The sequence below is a fragment of the Petromyzon marinus genome, chromosome 18 (assembly GCF_048934315.1).
Source record: "Petromyzon marinus isolate PM22_M1 ecotype Great Lakes invasive population chromosome 18, UKy_Petmar_22M1.pri1.0, whole genome shotgun sequence".
NCBI lineage: Eukaryota > Metazoa > Chordata > Hyperoartia > Petromyzontiformes > Petromyzontidae > Petromyzon > Petromyzon marinus.
Window position 1 is genome coordinate 9,275,018 of NC_133684.1, and position 23,714 is coordinate 9,298,731.

Sequence of the window (23,714 nt, forward strand, 5' to 3'; positions counted from 1 at the left end):
CGGCGCGAGACACCGGAAGCGGCCCAGGGACTCCGAGCGGTGGATGCTCGGGTTGGACTCCGATTGCAACAACAACAACCACCACCAACAACAACCACAACCACCACGAAACAACAACCACCACGAAACAACCATCAACAACAACCTACAACAGCCACCACCACCAAGAAACAACCACAACAACCACCACGAGAAAACCACCACCACCAACAACAACCTCCACCACCAATAACAACAACAACAACCACCGCGACAAGGAGGAGCGAGAGATGTCAGCAGCGTGATCACCACGCAGGAGGCGCGCCGAGGAGGAGGCGGAGGCGGCGGCGAGGTTGGAGGGCGCGCGGCGCGAGACGTTCCCCGCGACGTGGACGACTCTCGCGGTCGACTCGACTCGAGTTAAAGTCGCCCCCAAGTCGCCCCCAAGTCGCTCGCGGCGAGCGGCAAACGCCGCGCGGAACGCGGACCGAGTCGAGTTGGCCCAGCGACAGAGCGGAGAGAGCGGCGGCGTCTGGGAGGAGGGTGCCCCCGGCACCGAGGGGGTGATTCGCAAGGGGTAAAGGCGAACCCGCAGGGGACCCCAGGGCCACCGAACCCGCAGGGACCCCGGGGCCACCGAACCCGCAGGGTACCCCAGGGCCACCGAACCCGCAGGGGACCCCAGGGCCACCGAAACCGCAGGGACCCCGGGGCCACCGAACCCGCAGGGGACCCCAGGGCCACCGAACCCGCAGGGACCCCGGGGCCACCGAACCCGCGGGGGACCCCAGGGCCACCGAACCCGCAGGGACCCCGGGGCCCGCGGAGGGGAGGAGGGGGCGAGGCCGCCATGGGCTTGCTGGACAAGCTGCGCAAGGAATGGTTCCTCATCGGCATCGTCGCGGCCATCGGCCTGGCGCGGATGGAACCGAGCATCGGCGTCAAGGGCGGTGAGTGGTGGGGTCCGGCAGTGGGGGGGGGTCTGACGGGGGGGGGGGGGTCAGCGTCACCCCTTGGGAGCGGGGTCCGCTCCGGGGTCCGCTCCCAAGGGGTTCGCGCGGGTCCCTCAACAACAACAAAGTGTGGTGCCGCGGCGCGGGGTCGTGGGAAGACCGGGAGCAGAGTTCGGGGGGGGGGGTCCCGAGTGGCGTTCGGTGGGGGGGTCCCGAGCGGAGTTGGGTGGGGGGGGTTCCGAGTGTAGTTCGGTGGGGGGGGGGGTCCCGAGTGGAGTTCGGTGGGGGGGGTCCCGAGTGGAGTTGGGTGGGGGGAGGGTTACGGAGTGTAGCGCGACACGTGGCACCACTGACGCGGCCGGGGTCCGCCTCCACGTGTCGCGCCTCGCAGCCCCCACCCCACCCGACCCCCGCGTGTCACGACGCAGGTTTGCACAGACAGACAAGGAGGAACTTGGCAGGAAGGTCTCGGATTGATGGCTCGGGTGGTCGAGACTAACGACGGAGGGCGAAGCTCCATGGAGGGTGGAGGGGGGGGGAGAGAAGCGCGGATGGGCATCGCCGAGTGCCAGCGCCGTGAGAGATGGCGAGGGAGGATTTCATCCAGCAGTGGATAGATCGTGGCTGCTGTGATGGCCGGTATTTAACAAGCAAAAAACTATTGATGATAGTCCCCTACGGATACGGATCGTCCTTAAAACCACCGTTTTTGTCCCCCCCAACGGCCCGGTCCAGATGACATTGTTGTAAGCAGGCGGTAAACTCGGGGATGAGTCTCCTTCGCTCCACTGGCCGGGGGCGTTCGTCTGCCAGTAGGGAGAGGCGATGATTACCGCCTAGAATCCCAGTCCAGTGATTTGCGGGATTAATTTTAGCGGATTCGGACCCAGGCGCTGGCAAGCGATGATGGCCCACTCTTGATGATGTTCTACTCTTGATGATGTTCTACTCTTGATGATGGCCCACTCTTGATGATGTTCTACTCTTGATGATGTTCTACTCTTGATGATGTTCTACTCTTGATGATGTTCTACTCTTGATGATGGCCCACTCTTGATGATGTTCTACTCTTGATGATGTTCTAATCTTGCGGCTGGCGTCGCGGGATCTCTCGCTTCCACCGTGAAGCAGGCGACGCGTAGGGGATTTGTTTTTAGGGTCGATGCACACAGCGCAGTATTAACCGGGACGGCCGCTGGAATGGAACCGTGAACCTTTGCAACAAGCGGCGAAGGCACCACCCGCTGGGCTATCACCCGGGCCCTGGGATATGAAGCAGATGGAGGGCTCCCCGGGGGGGGGGGGGTCCACTATTTAATTATTTGCAACCGGGACTTTGCAACTCGCGCTTTGCTGCCCATGCCGCACACACCGCTCGTGCTACCCGTGTCGCTCTGCCCATGCCGCACACACCGCTCGTGCTACCCGTGTCGCTCTGCCCATGCCGCACACACACCGCTCGTGCCGCTGCCGTGACACTGGCACCCGTGCTCGTTCCCAGGGCCCCTGAAGCCGGAGGTGACCATCACCTACGTCGCCGTCTCGGCCATCTTCTTCAACAGCGGCCTCTCGCTCAAGACGGAGGTACGGGGAGGAGGGTGGTGAGGGGCTGGGGGCGTCTCCTTGCCGCGTCACCCCCCTGGGGCGCAGGCTCTCCCTGGCGACAGGGCCACCGGCTCTCACGCTGTGTGTGTGCGCGTGTGACGGTGCTGTGTGTGTGACGGTGCTGTGTGTGTGTGAAGGTGCTGGTAACGAGGCCATGTGTGTGTGTGTGTGACGGTACGTGTGTGATGGAACTGCATGTGTTTGACGGTACTGCGTGCGTATGACGGTACTGCGTGTGCGTGTGATGGTACTGCGTGTGTGTGACGATACTGCGTATGTGTGACGGTGCTGTGTGTGTGTGTGAGACGTTACCGGTAACGATGCTGTCTGTGTGTGGCGCCGGGCGCAGGAGCTGACGAGCGCCCTGCTGCACGTGCGGCTGCACATGTTGGTGCAGGGCTTCACGCTCGGCTTCTTCCCGCTCGCCGTGTGGCTGCTGCTGCGGCTGCTGGCGCTCACGGGACTCAACCCATGGCTGCTGCAAGGGTGCGCGAGAGACCAAACGCGCCTTACCCTGCACCGCGCCGGGGGCCGCACTCGCCGCACTCGTCCCCTAGCGGCAAGAAGCCCCGTGGGTTCGAATCCCGAGCCGGGTGCCTCTCCGTGTGGAGTTTGTGTGTTCTCTCCCCCTGTTGCGCGTGGGGTTCCCTCCGGGTTTTCTTATTTCCTCTCATAGCTCTGACACACACACACAGTGGTGGAACTGGTGTTGGCCACGCAACGTCCCAGCTGCTGAACAATTACCTGCAAGTGACTCGATTGAGATCGCACGCATTCGCGACATCGCCACTTGCTGCGAAAAATCGGCAGGGCCCTCCCGAATGTGAGTCTTGATACTCGGTGGGTAAACCAGGATAATAATCCATAATAAAGGTTTTTGGATTAGATCGCGTTATTTATAAATGTGTCGTAACCCTCCACCACCCGACACGGCCAATCAGCAAAATAAAGTGTCACGTTGACAAAAGACAAATAGTTCACTACTTTAGCCCACCGGTGTGTTGAAGAGTGAATCCACAACATTTACAGTTTGAGTATGACGTTTCGCTGGTAATTACATCCAGCATCATCGGGCAATTTGCCCGATGATGCTGGGCTTCCCAGAGTACCTGGCCTCAAATGAGTACCTGTTGTGGTGTGTAAACATCGCCACTGGGGAGACAAAGACAGCCGACCGTGGTGTTGGCCAGCCACCCCCTCGTGTGCCATGCCAGCCTTCATAGGTGCTCGCTAACAGCACTTGCTCCAACAGACTGGTAAGGCCATATGGGGGATCTTTGTATTTTTATCTTTGTATGTGTTAATGTGTGTGTGTGTGCGCGTGTGACAGGTTGCAGGTGGTGGCCTGCATGCCCCCGCCGGTCTCCTCCGCTGTCATCCTCACCAAGGCCGTGGGGGGCAACGAGGTGAGCGTGTGGCACGAGGCCCCACGTGTGAACGTTTTCCTCGCCCCACAAAACCATCATCGATTGTTCTGTCGTTATTTTGCACGCGATTTATCGCTCACGGGAGTAAACCGGAAGAATTAGAATTGATGACCTTGGTAATAACAAGCGGAACGACGCCAACGATCAAGAACCACCGCCACCCCCAACTCTTAAGAGGGGGGTCGAGTGTCTATGGAGCAGCAGGAACCGATGGGTCTTCATTGTTCGTGAAGCGCGGAGACCTGGGCCACCGGTCCTGCGCCGGGGGCCACGCTGGCGGTGCCCGGTTCTCTCCGCTCGCGGGAGCGAGACTCTGCCGGTGACGTTTCGCGGCTGCCCGGGGCCCGGTGCCGGGGAGCACCATCCATCAGTGTCAGGGGCCCGCGCGGGGCGGCACGCGCTTAATCCCCTCGCCCGCGACGCTCCCGCGCTCCGCTCCCCGCCGCGCTCACTTAACCCCTCGTGGCGGCGCGCGAGCAGTCCGCCCGGGGTCAGCCGGCGCCGCCGCTCTGAGCCGGCGCCGCGTGGCGCCCGCGAGCGGCTGGCGGAGGTGGCGGGGGAGCACGAAGCGAACGTTGGCGTGTCGCCACTTTCGCGATCGCCGGCGGAGAGAGGGTTAATGCGTTTGGGAGCGCGCGTCGCGCCCGCTCCCCGCTAATTGCCGCTGACGCCCTGCAAATTACGGCGCGCACAAACGGCCACCGGCACTCGGCCGCCCCGTGCAACGCGAGCGAGTGCGAAGGCGTCCGCACGTCGTTCACCTCTTCGCCCGCACTCGTGCCCGATCCCTTCACCCACCGCCGCCCACGACGATTGGCGGCCGCGAGCGATGGAACCGGCGGCCAGGGTGGTCCGCAACTCGAGGAGTTCGGTCCCAGTGTGTTGGAGTTTGTGTTGGAGTTTGTGTTGGAGTTTGTGTTGGAGTTTGTGTGCTGTCCCTCTCCCCCTGTCCTGCGTGCGCTTCCTCCGGGTTCTCGGGTTTCTTCCCATAGCTAAAAAAATAAAACCGTGCGGTGTAACCGGTATCCCAGTAGCAAAAAATCACCTGGCAATCACTGATTTGGGATCACGCAGCAGCAGCAGCAGCAACACCACCCCTCCAACTTGGCAGGGCCCTCCCGTAAAAGACTCAGACCGTGTGGGGCCCTGGTCTTGGTTTGGCCCTTAAGAGTACTCCCTGATGGCCCGGGCCGAGCTTGGTGCCACCGTCGAAGGTCAGAGGTTGCCGTGGGGGTGCGAGGTGCCCGCTAATGAGCGGTCACGACTCGTTGCGGCCGTGCGTGGTTGATGGCCTCGCTGCCCGTGCTCATTCCCCGCTCCTTCTCTCCGCAGGCTGCGGCGATTTTCAACTCGGCGTTCGGGAGTTTTCTGGTGAGAGAAGCGTGCGCACACATGGGCATTCATCCGTCATCGGCCACGCACTCTCTGCAAACACAAAGACGAAGATACCCCGTATAGCCTTAACAGACTCTTGGGGCAAGTGCTATTAGCGAGCACCTATGCAGGCTGGCATGGCACACGAGGGGGTGGGTGGCCAACACCACGTCCGGCCGCCTTTGTCTCCCCAGTGGCGGTGTTTACACACCGCACCAGGTACTCATTTGAGGCCGAATCAACCTCGGGGAGGCCGTGGACCGGTTCATATCATCGTCACTGGTGGTGGCCGTGATCGAGAATTGAATTCGGGTCACCGGGTTCATCGCGCAGCGCGCTAACCGCTACACACACAGGGACACACACACTCGGTTAGACTCCCACAGAATCGCACGAGCGTTACTTGCACCTCGCTCTCTGCCGCCCCCCCACGATAGTCGGGGGCGGGGGGGGGGGGGGGTCGTGAAACCCCTGCGAGGCCCAACAAGGGGGGCGCGGGTGGGAAGAGACCAACTCGGATCCCATTACCGCGCCCCCCCCCCAATCCCCGTGCCCCTTGCCCCCCCTCGGCGTGTAATTGCGTTAAGCTGCTTTTACCCACGGCGCCGCGCCAGGGTTCAGCCCCCGCTCGCCGCGGGCCCCCCGCGCCGCGCCGAGCTGCCGCATTAGTCACGAGCGTCTGTGGGGGCGAGCGCTCTGGCTGGCTGAGTCACTGCTTCCCGGTGAGATGGGGGGGCCTCCCCGGGGGGACGGGGGAGTGGCGGGGTGGGGGCACGTCGTGGGGGATTGGCGGCGTGTGGTAAGGATGGGGGGGGGGGGGGGCGCAGGAGAAAGAGAGCGAGAGAGAGGCACGCCAGCCCACGGCGAGCCAGCCCACGGCGAGCCGATATGAACGGCGATTCGAGAAAGATAGGTGATCCATCCGCAGACTCCAGCGAGCGGCTCTTACCTTGTAGCTACGCCCTCCTGGGCTCTGTGTGTCCTGGACTGTGCCACGGGAGCGTGGAGCTTCGTCCATGAGATTTGTTTACTTTGTGTAATTAACCGTCGATGGACGTAACGCATCTGAACCAAACCAATACGTGATTTGAAACGTGAACACCAACCATGTGGCTCCCAATCCCCCCAGTAGCAACGTGTGTGCGTTGTATTGAAAAACAAACATCCGAAGGTAAAGAGGTGGTGGCTTTGGGATGTTCTGAGAGGTGAATCCGCATCCAGCAGCGGATTCACCTTGGCCGACGATGATGATGATGATGAAGGTGGCCGATGATGACGATTATTAAAATGGCAGAAGAATAAGAAGAGGGGGACGGTGGATGTGAAGTCGACATGGATTAAATCTCTGAGCTACCGCCTGCGATCCACGCGGTCGGTCGTGCCGGGGGGGGGGGGGGTGAATCAATTATTCGCATATTATGCAAACGACGTGTGGATTATCGATGACCGTCAGGTTTAGGTGAACGGCGCGGACTGAGCTATGGTCGCGAGACGGGACGCAGAACGCGGGGCGGGCGGGCGGGCGGGCGGGCGGGCGGGAGGAGGGTGTGAAGTGAAGGTGAATGAGAATAGATTGCCGATTCTGCGCGATCGCAAAGGTGCGTGTGGAACCGCCGCGGGGCGGTGGTGCGATCGCTCCTCCTGCACGGCGTGTCGCGACGGCGTCCTCCTCCGGCCGTGATCTCACGCCTCGTCTCCCTCTTTACTCACCCTTGCATCCTAATGTTCTTGTTACGTTCAACTTGTGCCCATAAAAAAATTGGATAACGAGCGAATTAATTGATGGGAGTGAATTGTTACGAGCTGACTAGTCCGTGCGCCCAGAGATTGCCCAAGTGAGTTTATGGCTCCATGACTAAATAATAATATCTTAAATTCACGGTTCGGCCAAACAACCGTCGTGTGCGTCACGTCACGGACTCTCCGTGTCACGTGTGGGGGTGACGTCCCTGTGACATCAGGATGCCGTAACGACGCACTCGATTTACAAGTCGTTGTTCTGATTCGTGAAGCATTAGCCGAGGTTCAGCTTGGATGGTGCTTGCATGGGCGACCACCACTATTTCGTACATCGGGTGCTATAGGCTGCTGCTGCGGCGCAGCTATGCGGTGGGCACCAGAGGGCAGTGCGGCAAAACCCATCGCTTTACTTGCACCTCTGTGCTCCCCGCCTACACAAACCCACCATGACCGGCGTGGCCATGTACGGTCACTGTAACCTCCACGAGCTGGACGGCGTTCGGAGGCCCTCGCCCAACAATGGCTTGGCAGGAGGGCCGTACGTGCCACGTGCGGAGCCGCGCCGCGCGGCCGGAGGGGCCGCGGCCTCCGCTCGCGTGTCCACGAGGAGCGGCCGAATGCTCCGTGGGCCGCGGCTCTCCCCGCGAGCAATCGGCACGGAAACGCGGGAGGCGATGGGCAGAGAGTCGGCTCTGGCGTTGCGCTGTTGGAGCAGCTCCCAGCGGCCGGTGCCGCCCACTCAGCTGGGCTCGGGGGTAACGCGCAGGACAGCGCTTGGGCTGCGAAACAAATGATCTGGTGATGCTGCTGCTGCTGCGTTGGCAGTGGTACGCAAGCACAGCAAAGAACTCGACATGTTCCATGTGAAGAATAACAACACCACTGTGTGTGACCTGAAACATACGCGATAGGTGGCGTTTCGGATAATGGCCCTTTGTCATTGCACGTAAATAGAAAGCCAGAGAGATGGTACAATTGGTGAAGATTTGTGAGCTTATAACCAAAGCCTTCCACACACCTCCGTGTGTGTGTCGTTCTGTGTGTGAGTGTAGTTCTATGTGTCGTTCAGTTTGTGTGTGTGTGGTTCTGTATGTGGTGCTGACCACCCACCGCCTCGTGTGCCATGCTGGCCTTCAAGGTGCTCGCCAACAGAACTTGCCCCAACAGTCTGTTAAGACTATAGTGGAATCTTTGTCTTTATAGATCTACGTGTAGTTTGTGTGCTTGTAGTTTTACATAAGGTTCAGTTAATGTGTGTGTGTGGTTCTGTGTGTGTGTTTGTGCCTTTGTAGGTCTTTGTGTAGTTCTGTATGTGTGTGTGTGACTCGAGTTGTATGTATTGGGCTGTGTGTGTGCACATGGTCCAGGCTGTGTAAAGCTGCGTGGCCGGGTGTGAGAACCATTCCCGGTTCACCTTGCGACAGGGATGTCCTCTGGCTCCTACACTATTTAACATCTTCATTGAGCACGTAGTTCAAGCTTTTTATGGCTGTATCGGAGGAATTTCCATCCGGTGCAGATACAATAGAAGGTTGAGCGATGTCCAGGTACTGTCACGGCATGGCTACCTATTGGTCAAACGTTATGTCTGCTGATTATCTGGTAATTGCTGCCTAGCAACCACATGACCAAGGAGATTCTGTTTGGCCACCATGGGTTCGAGAAGAGATGGACTGATGTTGTACAGTAGGATGTGGAGCTGGGTGGACTTGCCGATGACTGGTACCAGCGGTGTTTAGATTGGCCCCTATGGAGGAGGCTCGTGAAGGACGCTACTGGGCAGTTGGAGGCAGTTACCCTCGGAGGGCAGAGGAGCGACGCTCACAACAGCGAGCGAAGCGCCTGGCGGCTGATATCCAGCAAGTTCGCACAGGTGGTGGCTCTGCCAGTATCTCTGTTAACCAATGGAACCTGGGTCTGTCCCATGACCTCCTGTCAGCAAACCTTCCACATTTCACATGGCCTCATAGTGCATCTAGCCTGGCACACAGGTGCTGCGTAGATGTGACCGACACTCAGTGGCGAATGGCAGCTGTTGTGCGTGTCTGTGTGGTTTAGGTTTGTACGTATTAGGTTGTGTGTGTGTGCACACGCGGTCATGTGTTGCGCATGCAGTCCGATGTGTGCGTGTGCATATTCTATAATATGTGGAAAGCGGAAGTGTAGTGGTCAGTGCACTGCGCTGCGAACCCAGCGGTCCGAGTTCGATTCCCGCTCGCAGCCAATATCGGTGACGAATACCTGCACCGGTCCTGAGCCCTCCCTTACGTCGACTCGCTCACGGCACTTGCCCCAACAGTCTATTAAAGGCTGCGGGGGGGTGCTGGGGGGGATCTTTTGTTGTCCGCGCCGAGCCGCGGGGTAGGGGAAGGTGGGGGGGGGTCCGTAGACGCGTCGGCTCGCGTCGCCCGGCGCGTCCGTCTCGCTCGCAATTAAAGGCGCTCCTGGGACTAACTCGATTGGGCCGCTCCGTGGCCGCGTTAACCGCGTTACGCGCACCCCGGGTAACCGCGTTACGCGCGCCCTAGATTAATGGCGCGGCCGCGGCAAACGATGTTTGTGCGGCGGCCCAGGCGAGCGCTGCGGCCTTCGTGCCGCCGCCGTAGTCGAGCAACGTCGCCGATTGTTACCCTCAAGCGGGGACGCTGCTGCTGCTGTTGTTGTTGTTTGTGTTTCGGTAACAAAGTGCGGCGTGATTGCGTTACGCGCGCGTGCGAGTGCTTGTGGCAGTGTGTGGCGGTGAGCGCGCTGCGCTGCGAACCCGGCGACCCGAGCTCGGTTCCCGCTCACGGCCAACAGCAGTGACGATTATCTGAACCGGTCGTGAGCCTCCCCCTAGGTAGACTCAGCCTCAAATGAGTACCTGGTGCGATGTCTAAACATCGCCACTGGGGAGACAAAGGTGGTCGGGCGTGGTGCTGGCCACCCCACCCCCTCCTGTACCGTTCCGGCCTTCATAGGTGCTCGCTAACAGCACTTGCCCCTAAAGTCTGTTACGGCTATATGGGTGATCTTTGTCGGTGTGTGAGTGCGTGTGTGTGTTTGGCAAGGATTATTCAACTCCAATGCGGTTCCATCCCTGTGTTTGACCAGCAGGCTGAATTGTGCGAGGAGCTCGAAGATCCTTGAAAGATCTGGACAGAATCCCATCGGTTTAATTCATCCGGAATGCAAAGCTGTGTTAGCTGAGTCATGTAGCCCGCATGCCCAGCCACCACATGTTCAAGCAGCTTCTGTTTGGCTGGATATAGGGTGGGCTAAACGGGCGCGGCATGGGCTCGAGAAGAGATGGACTGATGTGGTTCAGGAGGATGTGGAGCTGAGTGGACTTGCCGATGACTGGTACCAGCGGTGTCAAGATCAGCCTCTGTGGAGGAGGCTCGTGAAGGACGCTGCTACTGGGCAGTTGGAGGCAGTCGCCCTCCAACAAAAACGGAGGGCGGAGGAGCGACGCTCGCAACAACGAGCGGAGCGCCGGGTGGCTAAAGCACAGCAGGTTGGCACAGTAGGGGGCACAGGTGGTGCATCAACCAGTCATCTTAGGCAACTCATGGCACCTGCTGGGTCTGTCCCGTAACCTCCTGTCAGTGAGCCTTCAACACTTCACCTGGCCTCAAAGTGCACATAGGATGGCCCAAACACCATGGTGACGTTACCGCCAGTTAGCGGTGAACAGCGGTTGTTGTTGTTGTCTTATTTGGCATTCGTGAGTGATTGTGGTGCTGGCCCCACCACCCCTTTGTACAGCTACTCAACAGCAGCGTTTGCCACAAGAGCCTGTGCAGGCTACGTGTGGCATCTCTGTGTGAGCGAATACGTGTGAGAGTGTGTAAAGAGTGTTTGAGTATGTGTGCGAGATCGCTTCCGTGTGTGAGCATCTTTGAGTGTGTGTAGGTAAGTGTCCGAGTCTTTTAAGTGTGTGAGAGTCTTGTGTGTGTGAGCCCATATGAGAGTGTGTACGTGAATGTAAGCGTGTGTGTGTATGTGCATTATGCTGTGTCGGAGGCATTCGCCCTCCAGCAACAGTGGAGGGCACAGGAGTGACGCTCACAACAGCAAGCGCCGCGCCAGGTGCCTGAAAGGCAGAAATTTGGCAAAGTTGGGAGCAAAGGTGGTGCATCTGACGGTCATTTCAGTTAACCCATGGCACCTGGGTCTGTCCCGTGACCTTCCAGCAAGTCTTTGACACTTCACGTGGCCTCAAAGTCCACCTAGCCTGGCACAAGCGCAGTGGTGACTTTACCGCCACTTAGTGGCGAATGGCGAGTGTTGTTAGTGTTATATATGTGCCCTGTTGTCTGTATATGTGTCTGTATGTACGTCTCTGTATGTGTGTGTGCACGTGTGACTGTCTGGACGTGCGTCTCTGTGTGTCTCAGCGTGCGTGTGCCTGTGTGTCTGTGCCTACGTCTCTGTGTGTCTGTGCGTGCGTGTGCCTGTGTGTCTGTGCGTACGTCTCTGTGTGTCTGTGCGTGCGTGTGCCTGTGTGTCTCTGCGTACGTCTCTGTGTGTCTGTGCGTGCGTGTGCCTGTGTGTCTCTGCGTGTGGGTCCGGATCGCCTCGGCTCCCCCCGTGCTGCCCACGTCCATCCCGGTCCTCGCGGGGCTGGTAATGGAGACGGCTCGCGTTGGCACTGCCCAATTAAATATTAACGAGCTACAGATTGGAGCTTAGTCACACGCGCCGCCGCCAGGCACCACGGCGAGCGCCTGGGCGCCAGAGCACGGCCGGGCACGCCGAGCCGAATCGGCCACTGTGAGTCGGTGGAGTCACTCGCCCCAGGGCTTCTTCATTCACACATCTACCCACGGATTCCGCTCCTAACCGCCAAGCTCCGTGCATCACTCACAGGGGTCCTCTTCACACACACGGGTTCCTTCTTCGCCCCCGGGGGTCCCTCGCCCGCAGGTTTTCCCCGCGCAGCTGGGGGCCGCTCCCTCGCCTCTTTCCGCGAGCTGCCTTTTCACGGCGCGTCACCGCAAACCACGGAACCGGATTCGAACCCGAGCCACCTGACATTGCGGACGCCCGCGGTGCCCGGTGCTCGCCGTAGGCCGCACGCACCCCGTCTCGGCTCGCGAACCGATGAGCGTGTCCGGCAGTGCCGTTCGCGGAAACCACCGCAGCGCGGCCCCCCGCTCCTCGCTCGCTCCCACGTGCCCCACGCGCCCCACGTGCCCCACGTGCCCCACGTGCCCCACGTGCCCCACGTGCCCCACGTGCCCCACGTGCCCCACGTGCCCCACGTGCCCCCCCGCGCCCCGTGGCCGCTTGGCGCTCCGCGAGCCCGCGGCCCGACCCCTCGCCCTGGAGGCGAGAGGTCGCTCCCGAGCGAGGTGCTCACGGGAACCGTGAGGATGACGAGGAGCTAGCTGGATGGGATGGTGAGGAGCTCCCGGCGGGGTGGTGAGGAGTTCGCGGAACGGGAAGTGTGGAGCGGGGAGCTGGGGAGTTTTGGGCAGATTCAGCAGACGGCCCCCGGGCACGTGCGTAATTGAGTGTTAACATAGCCCCGAGCGTCGCTGGCGGCTGCCCCCCAGGTCACCCTCGCTTGCGCGATAGTTGGCCCAGCAGCAGCAGCAGCGGGGGCGGTGGTGTTTCCTGGGTAGAGTGGGAGCAGCAGGTGGGGTGAGTTCTGTTGGCGTGCATCCCTTTCCTCCGCATCCCCTCCCCGTGGCACTGCTTAGCCCCTGCCCCTGTTGCCGTCTCGCGATCTGATCCGTTGGGTGCGGGGCGGAAGGGTTGGGACCTTCGACTCATGGCGTGCGTTCTCTTCCTGCAGGGCATCGTGGTGACGCCCCTGCTGCTGCTGATGTTTGTGAGTAACGGCAACTCCCAGCGCGAGCATCGGCTTCGGCCACCAGAATCGCCACCTGCGCCACCAGCATAACCGCCATAATCACCACCTGCGCCACCAGCATAACCGCCATAATCACCACCTGCGCCACCAGCATAACCGCCATAATCACCACCTGCGCTACCAGCATAACCGCCATAATCACCACCTACGCCCCAGCGTAACCGCCGTAGTCATTACCTGCGCTACCAGCATAACCGCCATAATCACCACCTACGCCACCAGCATAACCGCCATAATCACCACCTACGCCACCAGCGTAACCGCCATAATCACCACCTGCGCCACCAGCATAACCGCCATAATCACCACCTGCGCCACCAGCATAACCGCCATAATCACCACCTGCGCTACCAGCATAACCGCCATAATCACCACCTACGCTACCAGCATAACCGCCATAATCACCACCTACGCTACCAGCATAACCGCCATAATCACCACCTGCGCTACCAGCATAACCGCCATAATCACCACCTACGCCACCAGCGTAACCGCCATAATCACCACCTACGCCACCAGCGTACCGCCATAATCACCACCTACGCCACCAGCATAACCGCCATAATCACCACCTACGCCACCAGCATAACCGCCATAATCACCACCTACGCCACCAGCGTAACCGCCATAATCACCACCTACGCCACCAGCATAACCGCCATAATCACCACCTGTGCCCCAGCATAACCGCCATAATCACCACCTGCGCCACCAGCGTAACCGCCATAATCACCACCTACGCCACCAGCGTAACCGCCATAATCACCACCTACGCTACCAGCATAACCGCCATAATCACCACCTACGCCACCAGCGTAACCGCCATAATCACCACCTACGCCACCAGCATAACCGCCATAATCACCACCTACGCCACCAGCGTAACCGCCATAATCACCACCTACGCCACCAGCGTAACCGCCGTAATCACCACCTACGCCACCAGCGTAACCGCCATAATCACCACCTACGCCACCAGCGTAACCGCCATAATCACCACCTACGCCACCAGCGTAACCGCCATAATCACCACCTACGCCACCAGCGTAACCGCCGTAATCACCACCTACGCCACCAGCGTAACCGCCATAATCACCACCTACGCCACCAGCGTAACCGCCATAATCACCACCTACGCCACCAGCGTAACCGCCATAATCACCACCTACGCCACCAGCGTAACCGCCGTAATCACCACCTACGCCACCAGCGTAACCGCCGTAATCGCCAGCATTGCCTGAACCAGGTCCACTGACAATGGCACCAACGGGGCCACGGACCGACTAACGCCACCACCGCCATCAGTACCGCCACAGCTATGAGCACAGCCAACACATAGCCATCGGCAGTAGTCCGCAACACGACCCCCATCGTGTGCATTGATGGAGGTGTTGTTGTATGCTGTGTTTGTGGTGCGCGGTCTGCTTTGTGCTTTTGTGGTGTGTGTGCGAGCGTTGTATGCTTGTTTGTGCGAGTCGTGTGTGTGGTTGTTTATATTCTCTGTGTGTATTTTATGTGCGGTGTCTACAAAATATGTGATGTGTGGTCACGTGTGTGTGTGTGTGTACATCTTTCGCGTGTTTTTGTATGTGATGTGTGTGTGTGGTATTCCCATGTTGTTGTGCGTGAGGTGTGTGTACGTGATATATATATACGTATGTATATGTGGTATTCCCATGTTGTGTGTATGTGATGTGTATGTGTGTACATATGTGCGTGTAAGTGGGAAAAACACAGCAAGTAGGCACAGTAGGGTGCACAGGTGATGTATCGGCCAGTCATCTCAGTCAGTCAACCCATGGCACCTGGGTCTGTCCCGAGACCTCCCGCCAGCGGGCGTTCGACTCTTCACGTGGCCTTAACGTGCACGTAGCCTGGCACAAGCGCCGTGGTGACGTCACCGCCACTTAGTGGCGAATGGCGGTTGTTATTGTTATACGTGGGAAGCGGTGGAGTAGCGGTTAGCGCACTGTGGTACGATCCCGATGATCTAAACTTGTGTGTAAACATGAACATTGGGGAGACAAAGGCGGCCGGGCGTGGTTCTGACCACCCACGCCATCGTGTGCCGTGCCGGCTTTCACAGGTGCTTGCTACCAGCACTTGTTCCTGTAGTCTGTTAAGGATGTACAGGGGAATCTTTGCGTTTATGATGTCTGTACGTGGCATGTATGTTAGTGTGTGTGTGTATATGACGTGTGCGTGCGCGCGTAAATCACGTGTGTGTGTGTACGTAACACGCGTGTGGTTGTGACGTGTGTCCCTGTGTGTGGTGCAGCTGGGCTCATCGTCCGCCGTTCCGTTCACCTCCATCTTCTTCCAGCTCTTCATGACCGTGGTGGTGCCACTCGTCATCGGCCAGGTGGGTCCCTCCTCCTCACCTCGCCTGCTCACGGTTCCCTCTGCTCCACTGCTCCCTCCACCCCTCTGGAATCATCATCCCCGCCTTGACCCCGCGTCACGGTTGACGCGTGGACGGTGAGAGAGGGCGAGGATCTTCGCCCCCTCGTTGCGTCGTCTCCCCATTGAGCCTCGGGTGAACTTCGGGTGTGGGATCGGCGGTGCGTGGGGGCAGGGTTGACGCCAGGGCCGGTGCTAGGGGGTGCTTGTGGGGGGGGGGGCGGGGGGGCGCCCTGCCCACCCGGTCCCGGACAAGCTGTACTTCTTCCCGGAACATTGCATGTTCCGTTTTTTTCCGTTGTATTATAATCATGATGATGATGATAATGATGATGATAATGTCGGTGATGCTCCACCCAAGACGACGCACATTCACGAAGCTCTGCCCTCTTCCGCCCCAGTGTCTGGAGAGCTTCTCTCCTTCCGCTTCCCCCGTGATGTCGCGCCGCTGTTTTTGCGCCCGCCTCCACGCAGTCTCACTCCCCGCCACACAGCCCTTGGCTCCCCAGGCCCGGCCCCCCCCGCCTTAGACCCCCTCGCACACCGGCGTGGCTCTTGAGTGACGAGTGGTTGGCTGGCGCTGGTGGCCGAGTGTTTTGCGTGGTCGCTCGATGAGGATGGAGCTCGACTGCATCGCGGCACCTCGCGTCTCCTCCGAGCCGTGCTCCCTCCCGGGGGCCTGGGGGGCCAAGGGGTGGTGGGGGGGGGGGGGTGCCGCGTCGACTCGCGTCGTTGGGATCACGGCCACCGCCGCCGCCGGTGAAGTGACAAACCCAGCAAGTCGGACAATTCCCCAGGACGTACCCGCTGCGGATGATTAATAATTTATTTTTGAGTTTATCCACGGAGTTATTATCTGGCTAAATCTGTGTCATTAGGAACTCTCCACCACCCGACACGGCTCAACTAATTAAATTACTACGAGTTGAAGAGTTAACGGCCAGTAATTATTATCATTGTATGAGCTCACCGTGGGGAAGCCGAAGAGCTATTCTCACAACGACGTTTAGCTCAATGAGGTACGCGACGTTCCTCTTGCAACGATGCCAAGCGTCACCAGGACAATATCTAGAAGATCAATGGTGACGTCGTCCGGAAGCAGCTGGATGGCTTCTATTCCTGCAAATCGCCCGATGATGCTGGATGTAATTACCAGCGAAACGTCGTACTCAAGTTGTAGATGTTGTTCCATGGTTCCATAGTTCCATTTATTTGGTATAGCCCTGTGAGCCATTCCGCTCTTGAATCGGGTGCAACCGCAGCAAACAAACAACAAAATCATGAACAAGAAAACATGTTAAAGTGACTATGTGACTGTGCCTTTGAGTTAGTGCATAGGGTGCTCATCTTGGTGTCTTCACGCTTGTGTTTGGATCTATGTTAGGAGGGGCATTTTTCTGCAGGTGTCTGTATGTGGGGGTGCATCTTCATGTAAGCGAGTTCTGCTGCCGTGCATCTTCATGTTGGTTTCTGCACGTTTGTGCTTGCGTGTTGTGCTGTGTATTGATGTCTTTATGCTTGTGTCTGTCTGTGTATTTGTTTGCCTGTGTGTAGGAGTGTATGTGTGCATGTCCTCCAGGGGTTTGTGGTTTTCTTCTTTGTGACTGCATGTTTGTGTACGCGCGATCGCTCGTGTGCCGGGGCGTGTATACGGGTATGTTTACTTGTGTGCGTGTGTGAGCTTGCGTCTTCATCTCATTATCCTCACGTTTGCGCGCGTGTTCACGTCCGTGTGTCCGTGCGTGCTGTTTGTGTCTTCATCTCGCCGCTCGCACGTTAGCGCGCGCTCGCTCGCTCCCGCCCGCTCGTGTGTGCGACCGCTCGTTTGCTCTCCCTCGCTCTCGCTCGCCCGCGCGCACGCACGCACACGCGCAGACGCACGCGCAGACACACCAGCGCGGAGGTGGGAAGGCACTTGTGCTCCCGTCGTAACCTGACCAACTAGCATAATGCATGCGGAATAATCCATAGCGCGGGGCGTTTAATACCCTGTGGTATTCCTCCTCCTCGCCTGCGCTGCCGTATTGTCAAAAACAGCGAGACGTTCAAAGGGCCACGGTGCCCAAAGCCTGATGAATTTTTCAGCGTGGACTCGGCAAGCCGAGCGTGTATCCGTGACGCGCGCGCACCGAGGAGGCGCGCGACTGTTCCGTCTCTTTAAAGTGGCGGGCGCGGGCGCGGGCGCGGGCGCGGGCGCGGGCTCTCTCGTTACGCGCGGGCCGTGCCGCCGAGGCTGCGGGGAGAGAAGCGGCCTTGTTGTCTCCTTATCAGGGCCGCATATTCATACATAATAATAAGCACCTTCGAACCCGATTAATATTTGATCAGCGCGGCGGCGCTGTTAGTTTCTGCACGGCCGGTTATCGTGTGATTATTCATTTTCCCACTGCAACGCTGATGGTTGCCCTGAATATTTAATGTCCGAGGCAAGGAGCCGGCTCTCAAATAAGACTTTAACATTTCATGATTATTGTCAGTAAAGCCTGCTCTGCCCGGTTCAAAAAGCGAAGCCAGTGGAGTATATTCTAATGAAAGCACATTTGGATTAAATATTGATGTCTGGCAGAGAAGTTGTGCGTTTCAAGCCGCCGTCAGGATACTGCAGCGTGTTTAATTGATTCCGTGGATTTTTATTTTTTTGGGGGGCGCCGGGTAGAGCGCGTTTGAAGTGCGCGAGGATGAACCCGCTAATAGAACAGAATTTGGCGCGGTCTTCTCGGCAATCTTGCCGAGGCCGCCCACAGCTGTCACGGACAATTTTTGGGGAATCGTCCGATAAACCTGGGCTCGTCGTGCCGCGCCACAAGCACCGCGTCAGTGCTCGCCAGGCGCTGGCTCCCACGCCCCACTCACTCACGAAACTTTATCCCACAGACGGGAAAAACTGTTGTAGGAAAAGTTCAGCCGTGAGAATGAAGTTTGTACTTGTGCATGCCGTGCCCGCCCGCGCAATCCCTCACCCCCTGCTCACCACTCGCCCGCCCCCCCCCCCCCCGTGCTCACCACTCGGTCACCCCAACCTAACCGCCTACTCACCCATTACTCACCCATTTCTCAGTCCCCTGACCAATCACTCGCCCATCTCTCTCTCTCATTGCGCCGCACAGGGACAGCTGCAGCTGGGGGGGGGGAGGGGGGGGGGGTGCCCTTTCGAGTGTTGGAACGAGATGCGTCATGCGGCAACTCTCTCTCGCGACGCGTTCTCTGAGGCGGTGGGGGGGCGGCTCCATCGTTGACAACGATAACTCCTTCTCACTCGCTCCCCTGCCGTGTGCCTCGCTCCCCCCACTCCGCCCCCCCCCCCCCCTCCAGGTGGTGCGTAGCCGCGTGCGTGAGTGGATGGAGCGGCGGCAGCCTCCGTTCGGTGCCGTGAGCAGCGTGGTGCTGCTGGCGATCATCTACAGCACGTTCTGCGACACATTCGCCCGGCCAGACACGGCGCTCGAGCCCGCCAGCCTGCTCGCCGTCGTCACGCTGGGTGAGGCCACGAGACTCGCCACCCACCCCCACGCACTACCTGCCTTCTACCCATTCACTGTACATCCACTCCTCGCCCACTCGCCCACTCGCCCACTCACCCACTCACCCACTCACCCCTTGCCCACTCGCCCACTCACCCACTCACCCACTCACCCCTCGCCCACTCGCCCACTCACCCCTTGCCCACTCGCCCACTCACCCCTCGCCCACTCGCCCACTCATCCACTCACCCCTCACCCACTCGCCCACTCGCTCACTCGCTCACTCACCCACTCGCTCACTCACCCACTCGCCCACTCGCCCACTCACCCACTCACCCACTCACCCCTTGCCCACTCGCCCACTCACCCACTCACCCCTCGCCCACTCGCCCACTCACCCCTTGCCCACTCGCCCACTCACCCCTCGCCCACTCGCCCACTCATCCACTCACCCCTCACCCACTCGCCCACTCGCTCACTCGCTCACTCACCCACTCGCTCACTCACCCACTCGCCCACTCGCTCACTCGCCCACTCGCCCACTCATCCCTCGCCCACTCGCCCACTCGCCCACTCAGGTGCGGTCAAGGGATGGCTCCCTATTGGTCAACCACGTTATGTATGCCGACGACCTGGTAATTGCGACTCACTCAGAGGAGGAGTTGGAGGCGATGCTGCTGAAACTGGAGTGTGCCACTAAGAGGTGGGGCCTTACCATCAGCCCCACCAAAACGAGGCACCTACCTGGGTATTTTGTACCATGGGCATTCCACCCCCACAACTTCCAATCGGTGATGGGACAGTTGTGGGGAGAGTGGAGAGTTTCCCACACCTGGGCAGTGTGCTCATTACCGGCTCCGGTTTAACAGCAGAGGTCTCACTGCGAATTAGTCGAGCGGCATTATCTTTCATCGGTTGCGTAACCGTTGTGTGGAAGCTACCTGGTCTGTCGCTCCGCACTAAGCTTCAGGTCTTCTCGGCCACGGTCATTCTCTCCCTTATCTACGCTTGCGAAACGTGGACCCCCCCTAATGGAACATCTCCGCCGGTTAGAAACATTTAGGCTAGTCTGCCTACGATCAGTCCTGGGTTTAACCAGGCTGGACTGTGTGAGGAGCTCACAAATCCTCGAAAGATCTGGACAAAGTCTCATCGGTGAGCTCCTCCGGCAGGCAAGGCTGCGTTGGCTGGGCCATGTAGCCTGCATGCCCAATCACCGCATGCCCAAGCAGCTTTTGTTCGGCCGGATCGAGGGGGCTAAACGGGCGTGGCACGGGCTAGAGAAGAGATGGAGTGATGTGGTACAGGAGAACGTGGAGCTGAGTGGACTTGCCGATGACTGGTACCAGCGGTGTCAAGATCGGTCTCTGTGGAGGAGGCTTGTGAAGGACGCTACTGGGCAGTTGGAGGCAGTCGCCCTCCAACAACAACGGAGGGCAGAGGAGCGACGCTCACAACAACGAGCGGAGCGCCGGGTGGCTAAAGCACAGCAGGTTGGCACAGTAGGGGGCACAGGTGGTGCATCAGCCAGTCATCTCAGTCATCTCAGTTGACCCGTGGCACCTGGGACTGCCCCGTGACCTCCTGCCAGCAGGCATTCGACACTTCACGTGGCCTCAAGGTGCACATAGCCTGGCACAAGCGTCGTGGTGACGTCACCGCCACTTAGTGGCGAATGGCGGTTGTTGTTGTGTGTGTGTATGCGTGTGTGTGTGTGCGCGCGTGCGTGTGTGTGTGTGGTTTAGCCATAGTGGTGTGAGTGCGCTGCTCTATGAGCATGGCGACCCGAGTTCGATTCCCGCTCACGGCCAACACCAGTAACAATCATCTGAACCGGTCCTGGGCCTCCCCTAGGCACGATGTGTCAACATGGGGAGACAAAGGCGGCGGGGCATGGTGCTGGGCACCCACCCCCTGCCTCGTGTGCCGTCCCTGCCTTCAAAGTTGCCCGTGAACAGCACTTGCACCAAAAGTTTGCTATGGCTATATGGGGCGTCTTTGTCTTTGTGTGTGAGCGTGTGCATGCGTCGCTTTTGCACTTTTGTGACCCTCGTCCCGTCTCTCCTGCAGTCCTCCTCATCCAGCTCAGCTTCATGTTGCTCACCTTCATGATCTCCACCAGGTGTGTCCACCCCTTCCCGTCACACACACACACAGATCTGTAGCCTTCAACAGACTGTGAGGGCAAGCGCTGTTAGCGAGCACCTCTGAAGGCGTGCCACCACCACGTACCAGACACGGCCAACACGCACACCACACGCGCCACGCGTCGCATAAGTACATGGACCGCACCGCACACCACGTATCACACACATACACACCACGTATCACACACACACCACACGCTACCGCACACCACGTATCACACACACACACCACACGCTACCGCACACCACGTATCACACACACACACCGCACACCACCTATCACACACACACACCACACGCTACCGCACACCACCTATCTCACACACACACACCACACGCTACCGCACACCACGTATCACACACACACACACCACACGCACCACACACCTCCTATCACACACACACACCACACACACCACACACACACCACACGCACATCACGCCACACCACAGCGTGTGCCCCTACACGGGACTTGTGAACGAACCACATGAACCCACTTCCCATGATTTGTGTTTCCCCGTCTCCCAGACCTCGGGGCTAGGGCGCGGTGTGGCCCAGGTGCGGTATGGTCCGGTGTGGTACGACTCGGTGCGGTATGGTGAGGCACGGTGTCGTGGTCTGCGTGGCGTGGTGACGTGACGAAGCGCGGTATGGCGGTACACGGGAGTGCTGTGTCTTGGCCTTGCAATGCATGGCTTGGCTTGGTGCAAGTCAGCTTGGTGCGGTGTGGTGTGATGTGGCATGCTTGACAATGTGGAGCAGGGTGGCATGGAGTGGGGTGGTGCACCCTGGTGCTTCGCTACCCCACGGAGACCGTGATGGGCAGGGCCACGTTGACCCCGCCCCTTCCCCTCCACTACCCCCCCCTCCCGACTACACTCCTCCCCCTCCCGACTACACTCCTCCCCCTCCCGACTACACTCCTCCCTCTCCCGACTACACTCCTCCCCCTCCCGACTACACTCCTCCCCCTCCCGACTACACTCCTCCCCCTCCCGACTACACTCCTCCCCCTCCTGACTACACTCCTCCCCCTCCTGACTACACTCCTCCCTCTCCCGACTACACTCCTCCCTCTCCCGACCACACTCCTCCCCCTCCCGACTACACTCCTCCCCCCCAACTCTAACCCTCGCCCCTCCCACAGGGACGGTTCGAGCTTCACTCCGGCCGACACGGTCGCCATCGTCTTCTGCTCGACCCACAAGTCGCTGACGCTCGGTACCTAGGGGGGTGGGTGGGGGGGGGAGGAGATGCCGGGGCCCGGGGCAGCTGGCGGAGGGAGTCCGGACGCACACCCAGAGACACGCAGACAGTCGCCGTTCCCCACTAAGTGGTGGTGACGTCACCACGGCGCTTGTGCCAGGATGCGTGCACCTTGAGGCCACTTGAATTGTGGAAGGCTCGCTGGCAAGGAGGTCACGGAACAGACCCAGGTGCCGCGGGTTGACTGACTGAAGTGACTGGCAGATGCACCAAATGTGCCTCCCACAGCAGTGCCGGATTATCCTAGGAGCAAAAGTAGCTACGTAAGCTACGGGCCCCGCACTTCAAGGGCCCCGCTCTAAACGCTTTCAAGCTATCAATTCCGATTTGGTGATTCTGCATTTGCTCTATTACTATAGTACTATACTGCCTTCAACTTTTATGAACGACTGGGTGTCTAAGTTTAGCGATTTGTCGAATTATCTGGCTGTGTAGCGATTGAAAAACAATGACTTTACTGTATTCTTGGTTCTTTCGGTAAAGTCACGTAGAAGGGAAACAATAAAATCATAAACATGAAACAATATTGTTTTATATTTTTATTTTATTGTTTCCCTTCTACGTGACTTTACCGAAAGAACCAAGAATATGAATACCTGCAGTCACGAAAGCTTTAAATCAAAAAATTACTTGACTGTGCAAGTAAAAAAGTGTTTTAATATTTACGTGTTTTTTATTTAGGGCTCCTTTATAACATTTGCTACAGGCCCCGCACTAGCTTCATCCGGCACTGCCCCACAATACCAACTCGCTGTGTGTAATCCACCGGCGTGACCCCGCGAGCGTGACCCTGCGAGCGTGACCCCGCGAGCGTGACCCCGTGAGCTTGACCCCACGAGCGTGACCGAGCGTGACCCCACTAGCGTGACCCCGCGAGCGTGACTCAGCGAGCGTGACCCCGCGAGCGTGACTCCGTGAGCGTGACCCCGCGAGCGTGACCCCGCGAGCGTGACCGAGCGTGACCCCGCGAGCGTGACCCCGCGAGCGTGACCCCGCGAGCGTGACCCCGCGAGCGTGACCGAGCGTGACCCCGCGAGCGTGACCCCGCGAGCGTGACCCCGCGAGCGTGACCGAGCGTGACCCCGCGAGCGTGACCCCGCGAGCGTGACCCCGCGAGCGTGACCCCCGCGAGCGTGACTCAGCGAGCGTGACTCAGCGAGCGTGACCCCGCGAGCGTGACCCCGCGAGCGTGACCGAGCGTGACCGAGCGTGCGCGTGCCCCCGCGCGTTGCCCCCAGGTGTGCCCATGCTGAAGATCGTGTTTGCGGGGATGCCGCAGCTGTCGCTCCTCACCGTGCCGCTGCTCGTCTACCACCCGACGCAGATCCTGCTGGGCGGCCTGCTCGTTGGCACCCTGCGCCCCTGGATGCTGTCACGGCAGCGGGTACGTGGGGTCGGGGGTCGCTGGGGTCGCTGCTGGGGGGCCGTGTGGGCTTCAGCAGAGGACGACGCGGCTTGTTGGCCCCCAGGGTGGCAGGGTGAGGGGGTGGATGAGGCTGGG

The 23,714-nt window shown here is 59.4% G+C and overlaps 1 protein-coding gene across 1 annotated transcript in view; it reads left to right on the forward strand.

Moving 5' to 3' along the window:
- SLC10A7 (solute carrier family 10 member 7) overlaps positions 1-23,714 on the forward strand; it is a 37,455-nt gene continuing 13,741 nt past the window's right edge. Inside the window, exons 1-11 of the mRNA XM_032956364.2 lie at positions 1-929; positions 2,434-2,516; positions 2,887-3,023; positions 3,868-3,943; positions 5,297-5,335; positions 12,861-12,896; positions 15,217-15,300; positions 18,651-18,816; positions 20,870-20,921; positions 22,095-22,168; positions 23,452-23,597. Coding sequence (XP_032812255.1) covers positions 830-929; positions 2,434-2,516; positions 2,887-3,023; positions 3,868-3,943; positions 5,297-5,335; positions 12,861-12,896; positions 15,217-15,300; positions 18,651-18,816; positions 20,870-20,921; positions 22,095-22,168; positions 23,452-23,597 — 993 coding nt within the window. The 5' untranslated portion in view covers positions 1-829. The remainder of the gene's footprint in view (positions 930-2,433; positions 2,517-2,886; positions 3,024-3,867; positions 3,944-5,296; positions 5,336-12,860; positions 12,897-15,216; positions 15,301-18,650; positions 18,817-20,869; positions 20,922-22,094; positions 22,169-23,451; positions 23,598-23,714) is intronic.